Below are 20031 nucleotides of genomic sequence, written 5' to 3'. Positions count from 1 at the left end.
AATTTATCATGAAAAGTGGGAAGTATAGGGAAAGAATCAAGTACCCACCTTTCCTATGTGAACTGTACTAAATTGTAGATAAGGGGAAACATCTCTTTATAAAAGTATTGCCACTGATAAGTGAAAAGGAAATAATAGAATTGGAATGTCACCATTTTGCTGCCCCCAGTGAAATAATGGGTCTTAGCATTTGCTGCATCAGTCTGCTAATTTCACAAAAACAGAGACAACCAGACATGATGAGGCTTCTGTTGAAAGAACACACTACCAAATAATATGAGTCTGATTAAGCCTCTGGACTCAGCTGCCAATTTGCAAGATATACAGTCGGTTCTGTTGTAATGCAACATATGTGTTCCTAAAAAATCTCCACACTTTGGCCAGACCTGGTGTCTCATGCTTGTAATCCCAGCACTTTGGGAGGCTGAAGTGGGAGGATTGCTTGAGCCCAGGAGTTCAAAACCAGCCAGGGTAACATAACGAGATCCCATCTCTTAAAAAAAAAAAAAAATAGCTGGGCATGGTGGCATGCACCTGCGGTCCGAGCTACTTGGTAGGTTGAGGTAGGAGGATCTCAAGCTGGAGAGGTCCAAGGCTGCAGTGAGTCATGATCATCATGGTCATGGAGCCATGATGGACTCCATCCTGGGTGACAGAGTGAGACCCTGCCTCGAAAAACAAAACACAAACCAAAAAAATCTACACTTTGCAGCATTGTACAATAAAAACCACTGAGTTTATTGTGAAAATGAGGTTTAAGAAAAACTTTCTTGATGGCATTAAAAAACAGGATAGTAACCCCAAAAACCCAGCAATACAGTTTTACATATGTTAAATGGTCACGAAACATACATACCTTGTAAAAGACCTGAAGTTCGTGAAGGTGGGCATGGGAAGAGTTGCAGCTTTTGAGCAATTTTGAAGTGGCGGAACCCTAGATGTGGGTAGGAGAGGCTCAGCACAGCTCCAGAGCAGCTGGTAGATATCTGAGGTGTGTGTGTTCCCATGTGGCTCCATGTAGCTGAATGCAGTTTTCATTTCCCTAGTGTTTCTCATGGTGGAAGAATGTAAGTGGGGGCGAAATTCATAATGCACAAGGCTTTCCCTAATGTATACATCAAGTTGAAGCAAATGTGCATTTTCAAAACAAGTATTTTAGCAGAACTGACAGGACAAAGGACAGAGCAACATGCTGGAATGTACCATGTGTGCAATCAACAGACTGCAGACTGGGAGAAATTCTCGAGGTTAAACAGCTGAGGTTCATTAGTAATAGATAAATGTAAGGAAAAGAAAGAGATGGAGGCAAGAACCTGCAGATTAAAAGAGACTGAAAACGCATAACCAATTTTTTTAAATGGGAAAGGCTGTAGTGCTTAAGGATACATATTTGGATGTTAAAACTGTAAGGAAACATTAAGTGCATAGTTATATAAAATTCGGGGGAACGGTTCCTTCTGGGTGAGAGAGGGGCTTGACAAGGAACTTTGGGCAGAGGCCGGCAAAGTTTCTTTTCTTGGCCTGAGTAGTAGTTAAAAGGGTATTTGCCTTATAATAACTTTATACATTAGTTTTCTGTGGCTTTTTGTGTCTATATTTTAATACAATGAAAACGTTCTGGAAAAAAATATATATATATATATATTTTGTTGTTGTTGTTGTTGTTGTTGTTGTTGAGATGGAGTCTCTCTCTGTGACCCATGCTGGAGTGCAATGGCATGATCTCGGCTTATTGCAACCTCCACCTCCCGGGTTCAAGTGATTCTCCTGCCTCAGCCTCTTGAGCAGCTGGGATTACAGATGCGTGCCACCATGCCCAGCTGATTTTTTTGTGGTGTTAGTAGAGATGGGGTTTCACCGTGGTGGTCAGGCTGGTCTCAAACTCCTGACCTCGTGATCTACCCACCTTGGCCTCCCAAAGTGCCGGGATTACAGGCAAGAGCCACCGCGCCCGGCCGAAAAGATATCTTTATTGAATCGATGGCCACAGTGAAAGGGAAAAGTAATAGCTACTTTCCTTCCAAATTCCTGCAGACAGCTTTATCAAATGAAAGCATGCAAGTGACACCATTCCTTTAGTCATTCATAAAATACTAAACTCCAAGGTAGGTTTCCACATGGTGCTAGGGCCTGTGGCAACAAAGATGGTATAACCGAGTTTCTACTCTGAAGGCTTGTAGTGGTTTTGTGCAGGCAGATGTTAAAACAGATCAACTACAGGTGCTGTGCCAGTTGCTGTTAGAGAGGAAGGAACTGAGTGCCGTGGGAAAAGAAAGAATAGCTGCCGGGAAAGTTGGGCGCGGAGGCACAGAGAAGCTTTGAGTTGCATCTGTAGCAACACATTGCAGATGGGGAAAGGACTCTCCTGGCCCCAATCCCTGATGAGAATCCACTGTACCTCTCCACCCCACAGCCATTATCAGAGCACCCAAATACTTTGTGCTTGGAGGCACAGCCTCAGATGGAACATAGGCCTCCTGTCCAGTAGGGGATTGATCTGTTCACTCATCTCCTCGCCTGACCCCCTAGACCCCCCTGAGTCTCTGCTGATTATCCCCCGCCCCTTCCTCAGACTGTTGTAGTATTTGGTCTCCAGATAGAGTGTTTGCTGTCCTCACTGTGCCCATGGAGTCCCAGTGCGTTCAGTGAAGTGTTTATTATTCGGTTGATCTGGTAGCATAAAATTATAAAAAATCCAGGAAGCAATCAAGTGGGAAGGAGAGATGTTCCAGAAGGAAAGATGAGTAACTGTGAAAGTGAGAGCACGGGTAGTCCTCAGAACAGCTAAGGCATGGGTCTGTCTCCCTCATCCCTTCACCTGCCCGGGAATGTGAAGGCAGCCGCCAGCCAGTCCTTCCTCCACATTTCTCTCATGGGGTCCTATTTCCATGAGATGCAGAATTAAAACCGGGGCTGCGAAAAACTGCAACCACAAAATTCACTTTTATTAAGCTTAACACAAAAATAATGCAATAAATAATGTATCATTTAATTAGATTATTATTTTATAAACGAGTTAATTTTTTTTTAACCTAGGGAAAGTCTGTTTTGCTTTGTTTTGAATCACAACTTTTAAAGTCCTAAATAAATAGGCTCCTTCTACTTAGGCAAGTTTCAGCTATTGGTTTCTGTGTAGGTTGTTCCCACTCATACTTTATCCCTGGCAGAAACACTCAGGAGAAAATAGGCTTGAATCAAACCTATTTACTGACCAGTGGCCTCACTCCTCACCAAACAAAGAGGACAAAAATTCCTCTATGGGGGCTTTCACTCTATTTAAACCTGAAGAGGCTCAGCCGCCTTCAGCAGTGCTGTTTGTGCATTTTGTTATCATGGAAGTATAAAGCAACTTAATGTTTTAAGTGTTAAATGAAATGTACCAAAAATTTACTATTAGAAAAAAAATCAGGAAACTTTACATTAGTAAATAATTAAAAAAAAAAAAAATTATAGCTAGCCAGGTGTGGTAGCACACACCTGTAGTCCCAGCTACTCAGGAGGTTGAGACAGGAGCCCTTGAGCCCAGGAGTTCAAGACCAGTCTGGACAACTAGCACAATGCCTTCTCTAAAAAAATTAAATTTGATTTAAATTAAAATTATAGCTCTTGAATTTTAGAGCTTTATGGAAGCTTGAAGAGAAGTGAAAAGAGGCAGAAGGAAAGCAGAGGGGTTGGGAAGATCAAGAAATACCGAGGTGAGCAGACGGTTAAAGAGTTGAGTCGGAGAGACACGGCAGAACAAAAGAACATGTAAATTACTCTTGTAATACTTTATGTCTGCAAAGCTAGTTAGAGTTAATGGTTCTTTCTTACACATCATTTTATTTGATGCATACAAGATCATGCCAAGTAGGCCAGTTATGGCATGACCACTGAGTGGTTTCCGTAGGCCCTGGCATTACTGCCTGACTGGAAGTAGCATAGCCTCAGGTTCTTAAGATTCACATACACATTCTGGACTTAGAGAATCCACACATAGTCATTTAGTTTTCACACTTTTTTTCAGGTCCATACATTTTTAAGTTTCTAAGTCAGCGACTACCTGCACCTTTTAAAAATATAATTTATTCTGTCCCTTTATAGCAATGCTTCTCAAATTGTCTCTAAGGATTTCCATGCTCTCCTAAATAAATGTGTTCAGGAGATGAGAGAGAGGGCTCTAGGAATTTTTTTTTTTTTTTTTTTTTTTTTTTTTTTTTTGAGACTGAGTCTCTCTCTGTCACCCAGACTGGAGTGCATTGGCGCAATCTCAGCTCACTGCAACCTCCACCTCCTGGGTTCAAGCGATTCTTGTGCCTCAGCCTCCTAAGTGTCTGGGATTACAGGCATGCACCACCATGCCCAGCTAATTTTTGTGTTTTTAGTAGAGATGGGATTTTGCCATGTTGGCCAGACTGGTCTTGAACTCCTGGGCTCAAGCGATCCACCCACCTTGGCCTCCCAAAGTGCTGGGGTTACAGGTGTGAGGCACTGTGCCTGGCTGCTCTAGGCACTTTTTGAACTATTTTATACATGGGCTTTCACATAGGTACCAATTTTTTTGATAGGTATTATGATTAACTGCTTTAAAATTTCCCACAATCACAAAATTTTTGATAAAAATGTTACAACTCTATCAATTTTCTTCCCAATTTTTACAGAATTTAAGAAAAATAAATCAGAATATGTAGAAGCAATGACAAATACCATTCTATTAAAACTCTGAATCTTTGCTGTGGGCAGATTTCCATTTCATGCAATTTTCTGTGAAATTTTTTTTTTTTTTTTTTGAGACGGAGTCTAGCTTGGTCGCCCAGGCTGGAGTGCAGTGGCCAGATCTCAGCTCACTGCAAGCTCCGCCTCCCGGGTCTACGCCATTCTCCTGCCTCAGCCTCCCGAGTAGCTGGGACTACAGGCGCCCACCACCTCGCCCGGCTAGTTTTTTGTATTTTTTAGTAGAGACGGGGTTTCACCGTGCTAGCCAGGATGGTCTTGATCTCCTGACCTTGTGATCCGCCCGTCTCGGCCTCCCAAAGTGCTGGGATTACAGGCTTGAGCCACCGCGCCCGGCCTTCTGTGAAATTAATGAGCTTTTTTCTTTATTTCACTGAAATGAATAAGGAGCATCAGCGTAATTATATAGACTTATTTGTTCAAAAATGCCTCATTAGCATTTCATAAGGTTTCAGGGGTCTTTATTCAGTTTTCAACTTAACAGGCTGAAAGAAACTACCCCAGGTATGGCTTAATCACTTAGTTTGCTTAGTTTTGAAACTTAAAATAGTAACAGCAATTGTAGTTTAATAAAATCTTATAGACAGTTAATATTCATATTTCTCAGTTATTCTCAGAAATTTATGAAGTTACTGAATGAAAATTTTCACTGAATTTCTCATCCATTATTTCATTCTGTGTATTTGAACTTGGAGGCAAAGCTGGGAATGGTACGTCTTCAAATTGGTTGCCTGATAATCACCATACAACTCCTTTTACTTCAAAATCTTACGCTAAAATAGCTATTGCTTTCCACAAAATCTTGGTCGATCCAAACAAGGTTTCAGATTAAAATTTATTTGAAGATTACTAAAAATAAACATAATTAATTTCCTTTCATCATCAACATTTTAAAACTACATGGAATGGGAAAGTACATGGAATGGAAATCTGCCCAAACATTTAGGGCCACACTTATGCCAATCAATGTGCTAGGAAGCCTGGAGCCAAAGCCACGAGGAGACACGGTTCCTACCTTCACCTACTAGAGAAGAAACGTCATGTAAACCAATAATTACATAGAGTGTTATAAGGACTGTCCAAGAACTATGTGTAAGATGCTTGGGGTTCAGGGGAAAGGTCAGATCCACGAAAGACTTCTCAGAGGTGGTGTTTTTAATGAGCGTGGTGGCAGTTTGAAAGAAATACCAAAACAGCACGAGAAAGTTTGCTGACCTTTATTCTTAATTAGAATACTGTATATATTTCCTTGTACATTATTAATTTTCTTAGCACACTTGTTTATGGTAAAGACAAACTAAAACTGAATGCTCCAATAGTTCTAATGAGGTTTTACAGTTTATTTTTTTTAACAGCCCATTTGAATGTTTGAAAGTAATTTGAAATAAATAGAGTATTTACAATTTGGAATCCATTGATAAATATGATTGAGAGTGTTACCAAGGGTTCTATTTGTTCCTTATATGTTACAATAAATTGAGATAATAGAAATGTGCTAATGACCTACTGATTATTGTCTTTCCCAGATGAAAACTTTTCAGTTCCTCATAATAAAAGAGGAGTACTTGGAATGGCCAACAAAGGCCGTCACAGCAACGGGTCACAATTCTATATCACACTGCAAGCAACTCCTTATCTAGATAGAAAATTTGTGGCTTTTGGGTATGTATATTGTGGATCTGTCTATATAATATTCACACCTGTAAAAATGTCATTTAAAAATATTTGGATAAGTATTGTATATAGTGTATAGGTAGCTAAAAATAGGGCTTAAATGCAAAAATAATACAAATAGAGACAAAAGTATTTAAGAAATATTTTGCAAAGAAGTTTGCTATCTATAAAAACACAGAAAATGGCCAGACACAGTGGCTCAGGCTTGTAATCACAGCACTTTTGGAGGTTGAGGTCGGGAATTGCTTGAGCCCAGGAGTTCAAGACCAGCCTGGGCAACACAGTGAGATCCCATCTCTACAAAAAAATTAAAAATTAGCTGGGCGGGCATGGTGGCTCATGCCTGTAATCTCAGCACTTTGGCAGACCAAGGCAGGTGAATTACTTAAGGCCAGGAGTTCCAGAGCAGCCTGCCCAACATGGTAAAACCCCGTCTCTGCTAAAAATATAAAAATTAGTTAAGCATGGTAGTGTGTGCCTGTAATCCCAGCTACTCCAGAGGCTGAGGCAGGAGAATCACATGAACATGGGAGGTGGTTGCAGTGAACCAAGATCATGCCACTGCACTCCAGCCTAGGTGACAGAGCAAGACTCTGTCTCAAAAATAAATAAATAGGCCGGGTGCAGTGGCTCACACCTATAATCCCAGCATTTTGAGAGGCTGAGGCAGGCAGATCACTTGAGGCCAGGAGTTCGAGACCAGCCTGGCCAATATGGCAAAACCCCGTCTCTACTAAAAATACAAAAATTTAGCCAGGCCTGGTGGCGTGCACCTGTAGTCCCAGCTACTTGGGAGGCTGAGGCAGGATAATTGCTTGAACCCGGGAGACAGAGGTTGCAATGACAGAGGTTGCAGTGAGTGCACTGCACTCCATCCTGGGCGACAGAGCAAGATCTGTCTCAAAAAATAAATAAATAAATAAAATAATAAATAAATAAAATTAGCTGGGTATGGTGGTATGTGCCTGTAGTCCCAGCTACTGACGAAGTTTAGGTGGGAGGATTGCTTGAGCCTGGGAGCCATGATTGTACCACTCTACTCCAGCCTGGGCAACAGAATGAGACCCTACCTCAAAAAAATATATATAAGACAAAATAAAAAAATAAAAACAGAAACCATTTAGGCATAGTCATAATAATATTCTTTCTGTGTCTCTATCCACCTATCAGTCTTCAGCCTTAAGGATATTATCAATTCTTTATTACTATGAATCATACCACAGTGCTTAATAATATAGATATACTAATATGTAGAAGTGAAGAGGTGAAGTCATTTAATTAATTGTCCATGTACATCATGAAGAGGTAGATGAAAAGTAGTCAAGTTACATGTAACTATTTTTACTGAACGATTTTAAATATGGAAACATCACAGGTAATAGTTATTATTAGAATATTGTTAGCAAGATGCTTAAAGGCCTGTGGACCTAAAATGGATGATGGAAATACTTTTCATCACTCCAGTGTTTCATATCTCTCTTTAATTACTGAATGAATATGAGGCAGGGCTTACTTCATCTTCCCTGAGATAGTGTAAAGTGTTTGGATTTTTCTGAATAACTGTTAGATTTGTTCCACCCACTCCATAGGGATAATTACTGATGCTCCAGCACCTGGAATTTCATGCCAGTGTTCATTTTAACTACAATAAGTCCTTTCATGTAATGCTTTCTGTGATACTTCCAGGTTGAAAAAATAGAAAGTGTATTTTCATCCATAGGATATCTTTAAAGAGATAACATTACATTAATAGATGCATAACATAAAATAATGACTTAAGTTTTCCCTGGTCCCAAATAAATTGTATTCTGAGTTTGAAAATGCATTATTAAATTAGTTTTAAGGCCAGATGCAGTGGCTCACACCTGTAATCCCAGCACTTTGGGAGGCCAAGGTGGGCAGATCATGAGGCCAGGAGTTCGAGACCAGCCTGGCCAACATGGTGAAACCCCATCTCTCCTAAAAATACAAAAATTAGCTGGGCATGGAGGCGCACACCTGTAGTCCCAGCTACTCAGGAGGCTGAGGCAGGAGAATTGCTTGAACCCGGCAGGTGGAGGTTGTAGTGAGCCGAGATTGCACCACTGCACTCCAGTCTGACAACAGAGTAAGACTCCGTTTCAAAAAAAAAAAAAATAGTTTTAAATCCAGATAACATTTATTGGATCATTTAAATCCAAATAACATTTCTTGGATCATTTAAATCTCTGTCATATTGCTGACAGTCTCTATCCTCTACCAACTTCCTGGTGATCCTTTATATCTCAGCTAAAGGTACCTTTCTCAAACACAAACATGACTACTTTAAAACTTTTAGTGCCTCCATTACCATCTTCACATCTGCACAGCCTGAAGTCTAGAGTGGCATTCCAGGTCCTCCACTCTCTGGCCCCACATCCTTTGTTCAGCCTTCACTTCTGCTGTTTTCTCAACTCATTCAAACAGAATTTTGTTAGGCACCTGCAGTATGCCATTCATGGTACTCAGTGCTGGGGAAAAAGAGTGACAGTGTACAATCCCTGCTCTTCAGGGAGCTTACAGTATGTTATGAAAAATAAGTCAAATAGCCAATAGCTATGTGACAGTGAGACATGGGCTATGCAAACCGTGTAAAGGGTGCATTGGGAGATGGGTAAGAAAACACCCTCCAACTCCAACTCCTTTCACCAAAGTGAACACAGAGCCTTACAGGGTGGCAATGGAGTGGAGAGCACTCGGTCTCCTTTTGATGGTTCCTGTTCTCTATGATCCACCTTCCTCTTGGGGAAATCTCTAATTTTTATCATCGTCACTGTAGCCTCAGGGAGGCACTGCCCTCCTTCTATTCTGCTATCCTGCCTCAAGTAGGATCTCAGTGTATTCCTTAAATCTCCAAAATTAAAAAAAAAAAAAAAAAAAAAAAAGTCTCCAAATCACAGTGGAGGCTGGGCTGGAATATTTAAACAAGACCTTACAGAACGCTAAGGGAGAAGCAGAAAGGTAAAACATAATAGGCAACTAGATAATCTATTTAAACTAATGAAATAGAGCTCCTTCAGGGATACCTTCCTTCCCAGTTGTAGAGCTGCCTCTTCCCTATCATCTCTCAGTATCCCCAGGTATGTCTGAGCTTTTGGAAGCCCAGACATGGTTAGCAAGGTCCAGAGAGATCTCATCCAAGACAGGCACATGATCCCTCAGATGGATGATACTGGGAATGTCCTTCAGGAACGACTGTAGCAATCCACAGAGCATGGCTGGCCCAGTGGGCTCGTAGAGAAAGAATATCACAAAACAAGCCTGTAAGCTCTCCATTCACATGCACCCATGGTAGAGGGGGGTTAGTTGGAGGGGGAATTATTTCATTTTAAGAGACTCGTAAGGTGGGAGGGGGTCATGGAAAGTGTCATGAGAAGGTGAGTTGAGGAGTGAAAAGTCACGTAGAAGTTAGCCAGATAGAGAAGCTAGAAATTACAATGAGTCAAATCAATTTTAGGAAAATTGAAGAGCTTTTGCAGAGAGGCCCTGAGGAGTAAGAGAGCATCTTATCTACAAGTCATCTGGTCTGGGCAGAGCTTAGTGCCTAGGGGAGAATGGAGAGGGTGGAGGCTAGATAAGAGGTCAGCTGGCCAGGAGCGGTGGCTCAAGCCTGTAATCCTAGCACTTTGGGAGGCCGAGACGGGTGGATCACGAGGTCAGGAGATCGAGACCATGCTGGCTAACCCGGTGAAACCCTGTCTCTACTAAAAAATACAAAAAACTAGCCGGGCGAGGTGGCGGGCGCCTGTAGTCCCAGCTACTCAGGAGGCTGAGGCAGGAGAATGGCGTCAACCCGGGAGGCAGAGCTTGCAGTGAGCTGATAACTGGCCACTGCACTCCAGCCTGGGCAACAGAGCGAGACTCCATCTCAAAAAAAAAAAGAAAAGAAAAGAAAAAAAAAGGGTCAGCAAGGGTCCAGCTCCCAGCGGACCACGGGTGCCATGCTGCTGAGCACAAGCCTCACCCAAAGGTGATGGGGACCATGGGAGAATTTTACATTGTGAGCAACACAACCAGCTTCTCATTTTGAAGAAAAAAATCTCTTTAGCAGAAGTGAGGAATGATTTGGCAAAGAATGAAAAGGAAGTAGCAAGACCACTTAAGAAGCTATGGTTATAATAGGCTATAAATGAAGTCCTGCTTTAAAGCGCCAGCAGTACAGATGAGCAGGCGATAAGCGGACAAACTCAAGACATTGAGAAGTTAAGAGTCAAGAAGCACTTTGGGAGGCTGAGGTGGGCTGATCACGAGGTCAGGAGATCGAGCCCATCCTGGCCGACATGGTGAAATCCTGTCTCTACTAAAAATACAAAAAGTTAGCCGGGCGTGGTGGCAGGTGCCTGTAATTACAGCTGCTCAGAAGGCTGAGGCAGGAGAATGCTCGAACCTGGGAGGCAGAGGTTGTAGTGAGCCGAGATTGCGCCACTGCACTCCAGCCTGGCGACAGAGTAAGACTCTGTCTCAAAAAAAAAAGAAGTTAGAGTCGGGGGTGAGGGCCTGAGAGGAGTCCAGACCAACACTGTCCAGTGGAACTCTCTGTGATGATGGAAATGTCCTGTAGTCTGCAGGACCTAGTATGACAGCCACTGGCCACATGTGGCCACTAGGCATTTGAAATGTGGCTAGTGTGACTAACGAACTATATTTAATTCTAATTAAGGCGGGGTTTTTGTTTTTGTTTTTGTTTTGTTTTGTTTTGTTTTGTTTTGTTTTTGAGACAGGGTCTCACTCTGTCACCCAGGCTGGAGTGCAGTGGTGCAATCTCAGCTCACTGCAACCTCTGCCTCCCAGGTTCAAGCAATTCTCATGCCTCCGCCTCCCAAGTAGCTGGGATTACAGGCATGCACCACCATGTCCAGCTAATTTTTGTATTTTTAGTAGAGATGGGGTTTCACCATGTTGGCCAAGCTAGTCTCGAACTCCTGACCTCAAGTGATCCGCCTGCCTCAGCCTCCCAAAGTGCTGGGATTACAGGTGTGAACCACTGCAACTCCCAGCCTATAATTAAGTTTAAATAGCCACGTGTAGCTAGTGGCGACCATACTGGGCAGTGCAGGTCTAGAATAACTCCTACGATTTGGGAACTGATTGGAGGGGTGGTACCATTCACTAAGATGGAGACTATAAGGAGGAGGATTTGGGAGAGAAGATCATGAGTTCAAGTTGGACAAGTTTCATATTAGGATACCTATAGGATAGCCAGTTGGTGGCATCCCAGGAGGTGGATATTCAAGCTGAGTCAGAGCTGGAAATGTAATTTGGACGCAATTTGTAGACTAGCAGCCAAGCTGCAACCAGGCCATAGTACCATCACCCCAAGAACAGTCTCTGTGCCTTTGCTTATCTTGTCTTGTTGGAGAACAGGCTTCGTACTGTCTTTGGACAGAAATGAATCTATTTATCCTCTGCCCTTCATCCTCGGAACATATCTTGTATTGTCCTGTGTCGTGGTTTTTTTTTTTTTTTTGGATGGCAAAAACAGATCCCAAAGGCAAAGAGAGGGCTAGAGTACAGTTGGTGTTGGCACCGACCATGCCCCTGTAAAGGTTCATGAGATGGAAGTTGCACCCTTCCCCTCAGCCACTGTCCCAGCCCAAGCACTGGCAAGAGGGCACCAGTCCTATGTCTTGGCCTGTCTCTCTGCCCTCTTTTAATTGAAAGAACCATCAGAAGTCTAGCTCCACTCCCCAGAAAGTTCTAGCTCATGGCCAGCAAGTGTCTATGGAGATCTAAACTAGCATGGCTTTATTTTTTATTTTTTTAAATTTTATTTTATTATTATTTTTTTGAGATGAGTCTCACTCTATGGCCCAGGCTGAATGCAGTGGTGCAAACTCAGTTCACTGCAACCTCTACCTCCTAGGTTGAAGCAATTCTCCTGCCTCAGCCTCCCGAGCAGCTGGGATTACACGTGTGCACCACCAAGCCCAGCTAATTTTTGGTATTTTAATAGAGACAGGGTTTCACCATGTTGTCCCCAGGTTAGTCTCGAACTCCTGTGCTCAGGCAGTCCGCCTACCTTGGCCTCCCAAAGTGTTGAGATTACAGGCATGAGTAACCACATCGGTCGAAACTAGCATGGCTTTGAGCTGTCTTTCATTCATCCACTCAGTGGATGTTGTCAGGTGCTTGCTATGTGCCAGGCATTATGCTAGGCACTGAGCCTGAGCACAAGCATGATCCCTGCCGTCATGAGAGAATCAGAAATCAGTCAAAGAAGCATACAAATAAATGTAAAGTTTCAACCCTGGCAACTTCTCTAAAGGAGAGAGAGGGAACTTAACATAAGCAAGGTGGCCTGGGAAACTTCCCCAAGGAAGTGACGACTGAGCTGAGGTCTGAAGGAAAACCAGGAGGTGACCATGCCAAAGGGTAGGGGTTGGGGAGTAACACAGGAGCTGTGGAAGAAGGGAGTGTGGAGCTCTTGAGGTACTGAAAGCCAGTCTGGCTGGCGCAGAGAGCAAGAGGAAGCATGTGGCCCAACCTCCCTGAGAGGCCATGGGAGATAGACCATGCAGGCCCTGGTAGGCAATGGCAGGGATTTTTGGTCTTCATCCTAAGGATAATGGGATATTATTGTTGTGTTTTGAGCAAGGAGATGAAAACAGATTGCTGTTTCTAAAAGACCATGCTGGCCAGGTGTGGTGGCTCACAACATATAATCCTAGCACTTTGGGAGGCCAAAGTGGGAGGACTGCTTGAGGCCAGGAGTTCAAGACCAGCCTGGCAATAGCAAGATCCTTTCTCTACAAAAATAAATAAATAAAAATATTGGCCAGGCCTAGTGGCACACACCTGTAAGCACTGGCTACTCAGGAGGCTGAGGCAGAAGGATCACTTGAGCCAGGAGGTCAAGGCTGTAGTGAGCTAAGATCATGCCATGGCACTCCAGCCTGGGCAACAGAGTGAGACCCTATCTCAAAAAAAAAAAAAAAAAAGAAAAGAAAAGAAAAGAAAAAAAAGTCACCCTGACTGCAGGGAGATGAACAGAGGGGAAGGTGCCAAGCAGATGGAGGACGCCAGCTCAGAGCTGCAGCAGGAGGCCAGCTGCCTGGACGATGGTCCTGAGTACTGCAGGTGTGGCAAAGTGCCCACATCCAGAGAGGTTTAAGATACTTAGAGCTGATGTTTATTTAATTTGTAGGAAATAGTCTTGACTATAGCTGGGTAGGACTCCATTTCGGAATGTAAGTTAAATATGAAAACTTATGACTGACTAAATTTTCTGTTTTTTTCTCCTATGTAGGCAATTGATTGAAGGAACAGAAGTGCTTAAACAACTAGAATTAGTTCCAACAGAGAATGAAAGACCAATACATATGTGTAGAATTACTGACAGTGGAGATCCTTATGCTTGATTTTCATATCAATATTTTCTGTGATAATTTATTACTGTGTATCTGATCAGCTGTTTGTAGATTTAATTAAACAGTACTTGATAAATTGTAATTTGAAAGCCATGGCAGACACTGTAGGTTGCCTCATCGACACCCAATACCTCCCCATCTTCCTTTCCTGTCATAGAGACTGTGAAAGGACAATACTCAGTTTCCTAGACTCCTTCTCAGCCACGGGTGGCCACAAGAGATGGTTGTGGCCAGTGAGACAGGAGTAGAATGCCAGTGGTCCTGCCCCTTCCCCTTCATCCTGTCTGGAATGTGGAGAGGCTGGAGCTGCAGCTGTCATCTTGTGGCCATAAAGAAAAGGCCGAGGCCAGGCGCGGTAGCTCATGCCTGTAATCCCAGCACTTGGGAGGCCGAGGCAGGTGGATCACGAGGTCAAGAGATCGAGACCATCCTGGCCAACATGGTGAAACCCTGTCTCTACTAAAACTATAAAAATTAGCTGGGCATGGTGGCATGCACCTGTAGTCCCAGCTACTCGGGAAGCTGAGACAGAAGAATCGCTTGAACCTGGGAGGCAAAGGTTGCAGTGAGCCGAGATTCTGCCACTGAACTCCAGCCTGGCGACAGAGTGAGACTCTGTCTCAAAAAAACAAACAAACAAACAAAAAAACAACAAAAACGGCCAACTACTGCAGAGATGTCCGCCCCAATCTCTTGAGCTGCAGAACCAATACCAGCAACCACCTACTCTGGACTTCTTAGTATCTGAGACTAACAGAGCCCTGTATTGTGGTGTTTATGTTACTGTTGGTTGAGAATTTTGTTACTTGTAGACAAAAAAAATTCTTAATTTAGCAACATACTTGATAGCCTAAGACATTTGTAATAAAATTATGTTCTTATTTGTAACTACACGTACTCCCGGGAGAAACTTGGTAAGTAACCAAATAGGAATGATGCAAAAGAAAAAGCAATTCATTTTAATATTTTATTGTTTATACATAGCATTCAGAAAGGGTATCTATACTTTGGATGTTTTCATACATGACATGAACATCATCCTTATCTCTCTGAGCCATACCAACCCTGTGAAAACCAAGGGATTGTGTTACAGTCTCCGTGGTGGCTGACTCATGTGATGTTACTGGAGATTCAGCTTTATCACTACTCTGTAGTCTAAAGTTCTCAAGCTCGTATCACCTGGGGAGCTTTTAAAATGTAACCTAACATTGTCCCTGACCTACTGAGGCAGAGTTCCCAGTCGTCGGGCAGAGATTCTGTGTTTATTTGGTTCTTTCCCCAGGGTTCCCAGGCATGGGGCACAGATTCTGTGTGCATTTAGCTCTTTCCCCAGGGTTCCCATTTAGACAGCTGGGCACTAGTCATCTGGGAATCACTGCAAGGTATAAGGAACTGGTTCCAGCCCCCATGGTGTAGTGTAGTCAGCAGAGTGCTTGACTCTGCTGTTGGTGACCTTGCTCAGCTCCTGTTACACCACTACCCTATGCCCTTGCTCTGCCCAGACTGAGGGGGCTTTTCTTTTCTTTTTTTTTTTATTTTTTGAGACGGAGTCTCGCTCCGTCGCCCAGGCTGGAGTGCAGTGGCGCAATCTTGGCTTACTGCAAGCTCTGCCTCCGGGTTCGCACCATTCTCCTGCCTCAGCCTCCTGAGTAGCTGGGACTACAGGCGCCCGCCACCACGCCTGGCTAATTTTTTGTATTTTCAGTAGAGACGGGGTTTCACCATGTTAGCCAGGATGGTCTCGATCTCCTGACCTCGTGACCTGCCTAAACCTTGGCCTCCCAAAGTGCTGGGATTACAGGCGTGAGCCACCACGCCCAGCCGAGAGTGCTTTTCTTACCCTAAGCAGAATGAGGTTTGTCTTCCAAGAACAATCTCTATTTACATCAGTCTTAAAGGGGCAGGCTTCTAATAGATATGGGGCTTGCCAAAAGTAGGCATAGACTTTTTTTTTCTTTTGAAATAATTATAGATTCACAGGAAGTTGCAAAAAAAAGTACAGAGCAGTCCTGTGTATCTTTCACCCATTTTCCCCAGTGGTTACACTTACAAAACGGTAGTACAATATCAAAACCAGGCAGTTGACATTGGTACAATGTGTGTATGCCATTTTATCATGAGTATAATCATGTAACCAATACTACAGAGAAAATATAGAACCTTTCCAGCACCTCAAAGATCCCCTTCCAGTACCCCTTTATAGTCACACCCGCTCGCCTGCACCCTGCCATCCCTAACTCCTGACAACCGGCATTTGCTTATTTTTATGACAGCTTTATTGCTATATGACATATGCTTTATGCTAAGACCTGAGGTGGATGGGAGGAAGCAGACCGCCTATGTTACATTCTCAATTGACCCAGAGCAGCATAGTGTTAAGAATGTGTGTTAACAGATTCTTAAGAATCTGTTAAGAATGTGTGTTAACAGCCAGACTGCCAGGGTTCAAATCCTGGCTCTGCCATTCCCTAGCTGCACAAACTCAGGCAAGAACTTTTCTGTGCCTCAATTCCTTCATCCGAGAAACAGTGGTACCTACCACATAGGATTGTTGTGAGGGTTCCATGAATCAATAATTTGTATAGAGAACCTGTAAGAGGACCTGGTCTGCTGTAAGCGCTCGATAAATTTAATAATAAATTACTAATGTGTAACCATCAGGGCTGGTCTGCTGTAAGCGCTTGATACATGTAATAATAAATTACTAATGTGTAATCTTCAGGGTGTAGCCTCAGAGCTTGGACTTTCTGAAAGCTCTCCAATGACTGACAGCCAGATTTGGGAATCCCTGAGGAGAGTCTCCCTCTTCATGTGCTCGCAGACTTCTGGGCAGTCTGAGAACTTGGGTGATTTGTCTGCAGCTTCCAGACTCTCTCACTGGGCCTTTGCCCAGGTTCCTCAGGTCACACTGGGGACCTCTCAGACAAAAGGGAGATGGGCTTGCCACCAGGATTCAAAACAATTGGTGAATGAAAACTGATTCTTTGCAAGGAGCCCAGTTAAAACACATGGCAAGCGTTGCTCATGTAATAACAAGCAGCAGGGCGGTTCTTACTGGTGATGAACCTATGTATTAACGGCATTAGGCATTTTATCTGATGTTGTGAAAGAACTGGAATATTTGCGTGGGTGTAAGAAACTGATTCCAGCTCCCTTTGTCAGCAGCAATAGAAAGAGAGAACTCTGCCAGTCTTCTAAAGGATGGCGAGTTCATGTTCCCTTTGTTCACTCTAACTTTCCACTTCTGGGCTGCAGAAACCTCAACCACAGATCTATGCAGCGGTTCTTATCACCAGCACTTAAAAGTATACACAGGCCGGGCGCGGTGGCTCAAGCCTGTAATCCCAGCACTTTGGGAGGCCAAAGACGGGCGGATCACGAGGTCAGGAGATCGAGACCATCCTGGCTAACCCGGTGAAACCCCGTCTCTACTAAAAAATACAAAAAACTAGCCGGGCGAGGTGGCAGCGCCTGTAGTCCCAGCTACTCGGGAGGCTGAGGCAGGAGAATGGCGTGAACACGAGAGGCAGAGCTTGCAGTGAGCCGAGATCCGGCCACTGCACTCCAGCCTGGGCGACAGAGCGAGACTCCGTCTCAAAAAAAAAAAAAAAAAAAAAAAAGTATACACACTGATACTTCTGTGCTAGAATGATTTGTATGTTTAACCTCCTGGTTGAAGAAACTGGTTGTCAGAAAGACTCAAAAGTTTACTCCAACGAACTCCACACGTAAGACTTTGATGTAACCAAACTGCAATACGTTAATTAAACAGAAGGGATTCTAGATTTTCCCACATCTATAGATAGGACCATAAAGGCCTTCTGATGATTTACACAAAATGCTAAGTTATATATCTAAACTTGCCCTAAATGCTGATATGGCAAAGTCAAGTACATACACTGTATCTTATACTAGGCCATGTGAATAAGGGAGTGCATATCTAAACATTTTTTCTTCTATGGGGAGATTTCTTCTATGGGGAAGTATTTAAAATTCTATCCAAGGAATTTGTTTGCCCCTACTGCAAACACTGCTGGTTATTTGTTAAGGAATGGATAGTCTGGCAACCTCAGGATTCCAGACCCGAGTTTTTATACATATTTTAAATGAAGTATATTTGTTTGAGAACCACCTGTCCAGCAATGTGATGGTCAAATCACTTACCCTTTCACTGTCCTCATTTGTAAAAAATAACAGAAGTTGAGTTGCTAGCTTTCTTCTGGCTCTAAAACTTCAGTGATTTTTCTGAGTAAATGTATAAAATAAAAATTTCTTCAGTGAAATGGGGGTACATCTGCCTCAGTGTTCTGAGGATTGATATAGCAAGTGAAGGTGCTTCTAATAATGCTTGGCACACAGATATTCCGTAAGAATTAGTTTCCTTTCTGAAACATCTCCCCGCAAAAACCAGTCAAGCTACCACTAAGAGAATATCATCATCATCATTTCAAGAAATATCAAGCCCTTTTTATACTGAGTATTAGCAGTTCTCACTAACACCAGATTAACTGTCAATCAACTGAACTAATTCAAAGGTATAAAATTAAAATTGGTCTCTACCACACCTAGCAATATTCTCTCTTATGGAGATTTAATTTTTTAAACTATATTGATCTTACCATCCCCTACACTTCCCAAAAGTGGAATCACCACCACTTAAATCTGGCAAGTCTTAAGACTTTCGTATATCATATGAAATATTGGTGACAAACTCAGTAGTAATGTATACAACATGAATTACAAGTTGCATATTTGATAGAGGGCCTTGTAAGTATGGTGATAAATCACAGGTTCTTTTACTTTAGCATGCGTCAGAATGCCGGGGCCTGTCAAACACAGATTGCTGGACCTCAGAGTTTCTGATCCAGTGGCTCTGGGTAGGGCTGGAGAATTTGAACAAGTTCAAGGTGATGCTGCTGCTGCTGCTACTGCTGCTGGTCTGGAGACCACACTTTAAGAACCGATGGGATATAAGAGACAGATCTATGAGAGACCTGTGGCACACAGGTATGTAGAAAAGTCGTAACAGTAAAGTGTAACCTACAACAGAAGAGGAAGAATGAAGGAAACTGACAAGAAACCTTGATTTCATCAAGGCAGCAGAGGAGGTATGTTATGTTGACCAATTAGACAGTGACCAGAACCCTGTTGCAAGGTGCTGAGGTTCTTAGCCGGGTCAGATGTGAGACCTCCAAGTGCTGGACAGTGGCAACGTGGTAGTCAGGTTATTGGGGAGGGACTTGGACACTTGGGCTGCTCAGGACATGCACTTTGCCAGTCAACACAGAATTACAAAATATTTTAATAACCAGAGTGGCCATGAGGTGTGTTCTGGCTGAAAATCAGCTCTCCAAGACAGGATCGGAAGAAGCACGGTGAATACCTAGGGACAAGGGGAAGTCATAGCTAATCCAAGATAGCAGCAAGTCGCCTGAGGTGTAGTTTAGCTTGAACTTGGAGGTTATTCCTAAGGAACAAGTCAGGAAAAGGCTTCATTTCCTAAAGGACCAAAAGATGTGATGCAAAGAGCTCTAGCAGACCCAGGGTTTGAAGCAGAAAAAAATGCATCTCAGGCTGGGCGTGGTGGCTCTTTGGGAGGCTGAGGCGGGCGGATCACAAGGTCAGGAGATTGAGACCATCCTGGCTAACATGGTGAAACCCTGTCTCTACTAAAAATACAAAAAATTAGCTGGGCATGGTGGCCGGCGCCTGTAGTCCCAGCTACTCAGGAGGCTGAGGCAGGAGAATGGCGTGGACCCGGGAGGCGGAGCTTGCAGTGAGCAGAGATCATGCCACTGCACTCCAGCCTGGGTGACAGAGTAAGACTCCATCTCAAAAAAACAAAACAAAACAAAACAAAAATCATGCATCTCAGGTGCCAGCCTAAAGGGAACCTGGGCTGGGGCCATGACTCCTGCACAACCAGGAGGTTTGTGCTGTTTGTGCGTTCACCTGACATATGTTTGTAAAGAAAGAAGCAAAAACAGTATGTCTTGATGTAATTTTGTAGATGAATCACTGTTAAGAATTGCAGGCCTGGCATGGTGGCTCATGCTTGTAATCCCTGCACTTTGTGAGGCCGGGGGGCGGGGCGGAGAAGATTGCTTGAGCTCAGCAGTTCTAGACCAGCCTGAGCAACATGGTGAAAACCCATCTCAAGCAAAAATACAAAAAATTAGCCGGGTGTGGTGGCACACCCAGCTATTCAGGAAACTGAGGTGGGAGGATCACTTGAGCCCAGGGAGGCATAGGTTGCAGT

The 20031-nt window shown here is 43.4% G+C and overlaps 1 protein-coding gene across 4 annotated transcripts in view; it reads left to right on the top strand.

Annotated features, from left to right (window-relative positions):
- PPIL6 (peptidylprolyl isomerase like 6) overlaps positions 1 to 14660 on the top strand; it is a 47259-nt gene extending 32599 nt beyond the window's left edge. For all 4 annotated transcript variants that reach the window (XM_077999279.1, XM_028847022.2, XM_028847021.2 and 1 more), the window contains 2 exons: positions 6240 to 6375; positions 13652 to 14660. In XM_077999279.1, the coding sequence (XP_077855405.1) occupies positions 6240 to 6375; positions 13652 to 13763 (248 nt within the window). In that variant the 3' untranslated portion in view covers positions 13764 to 14660. The remainder of the gene's footprint in view (positions 1 to 6239; positions 6376 to 13651) is intronic.
- Positions 14661 to 20031: the final 5371 nt, after the last annotated feature.

Source organism: Macaca mulatta, chromosome 4 (assembly GCF_049350105.2).
Source record: "Macaca mulatta isolate MMU2019108-1 chromosome 4, T2T-MMU8v2.0, whole genome shotgun sequence".
NCBI classification, from domain to species: Eukaryota; Metazoa; Chordata; class Mammalia; order Primates; family Cercopithecidae; genus Macaca; species Macaca mulatta.
Note: the sequence above shows the minus strand (reverse complement) of the source record. Positions and strands in the feature narration are given on the sequence as shown.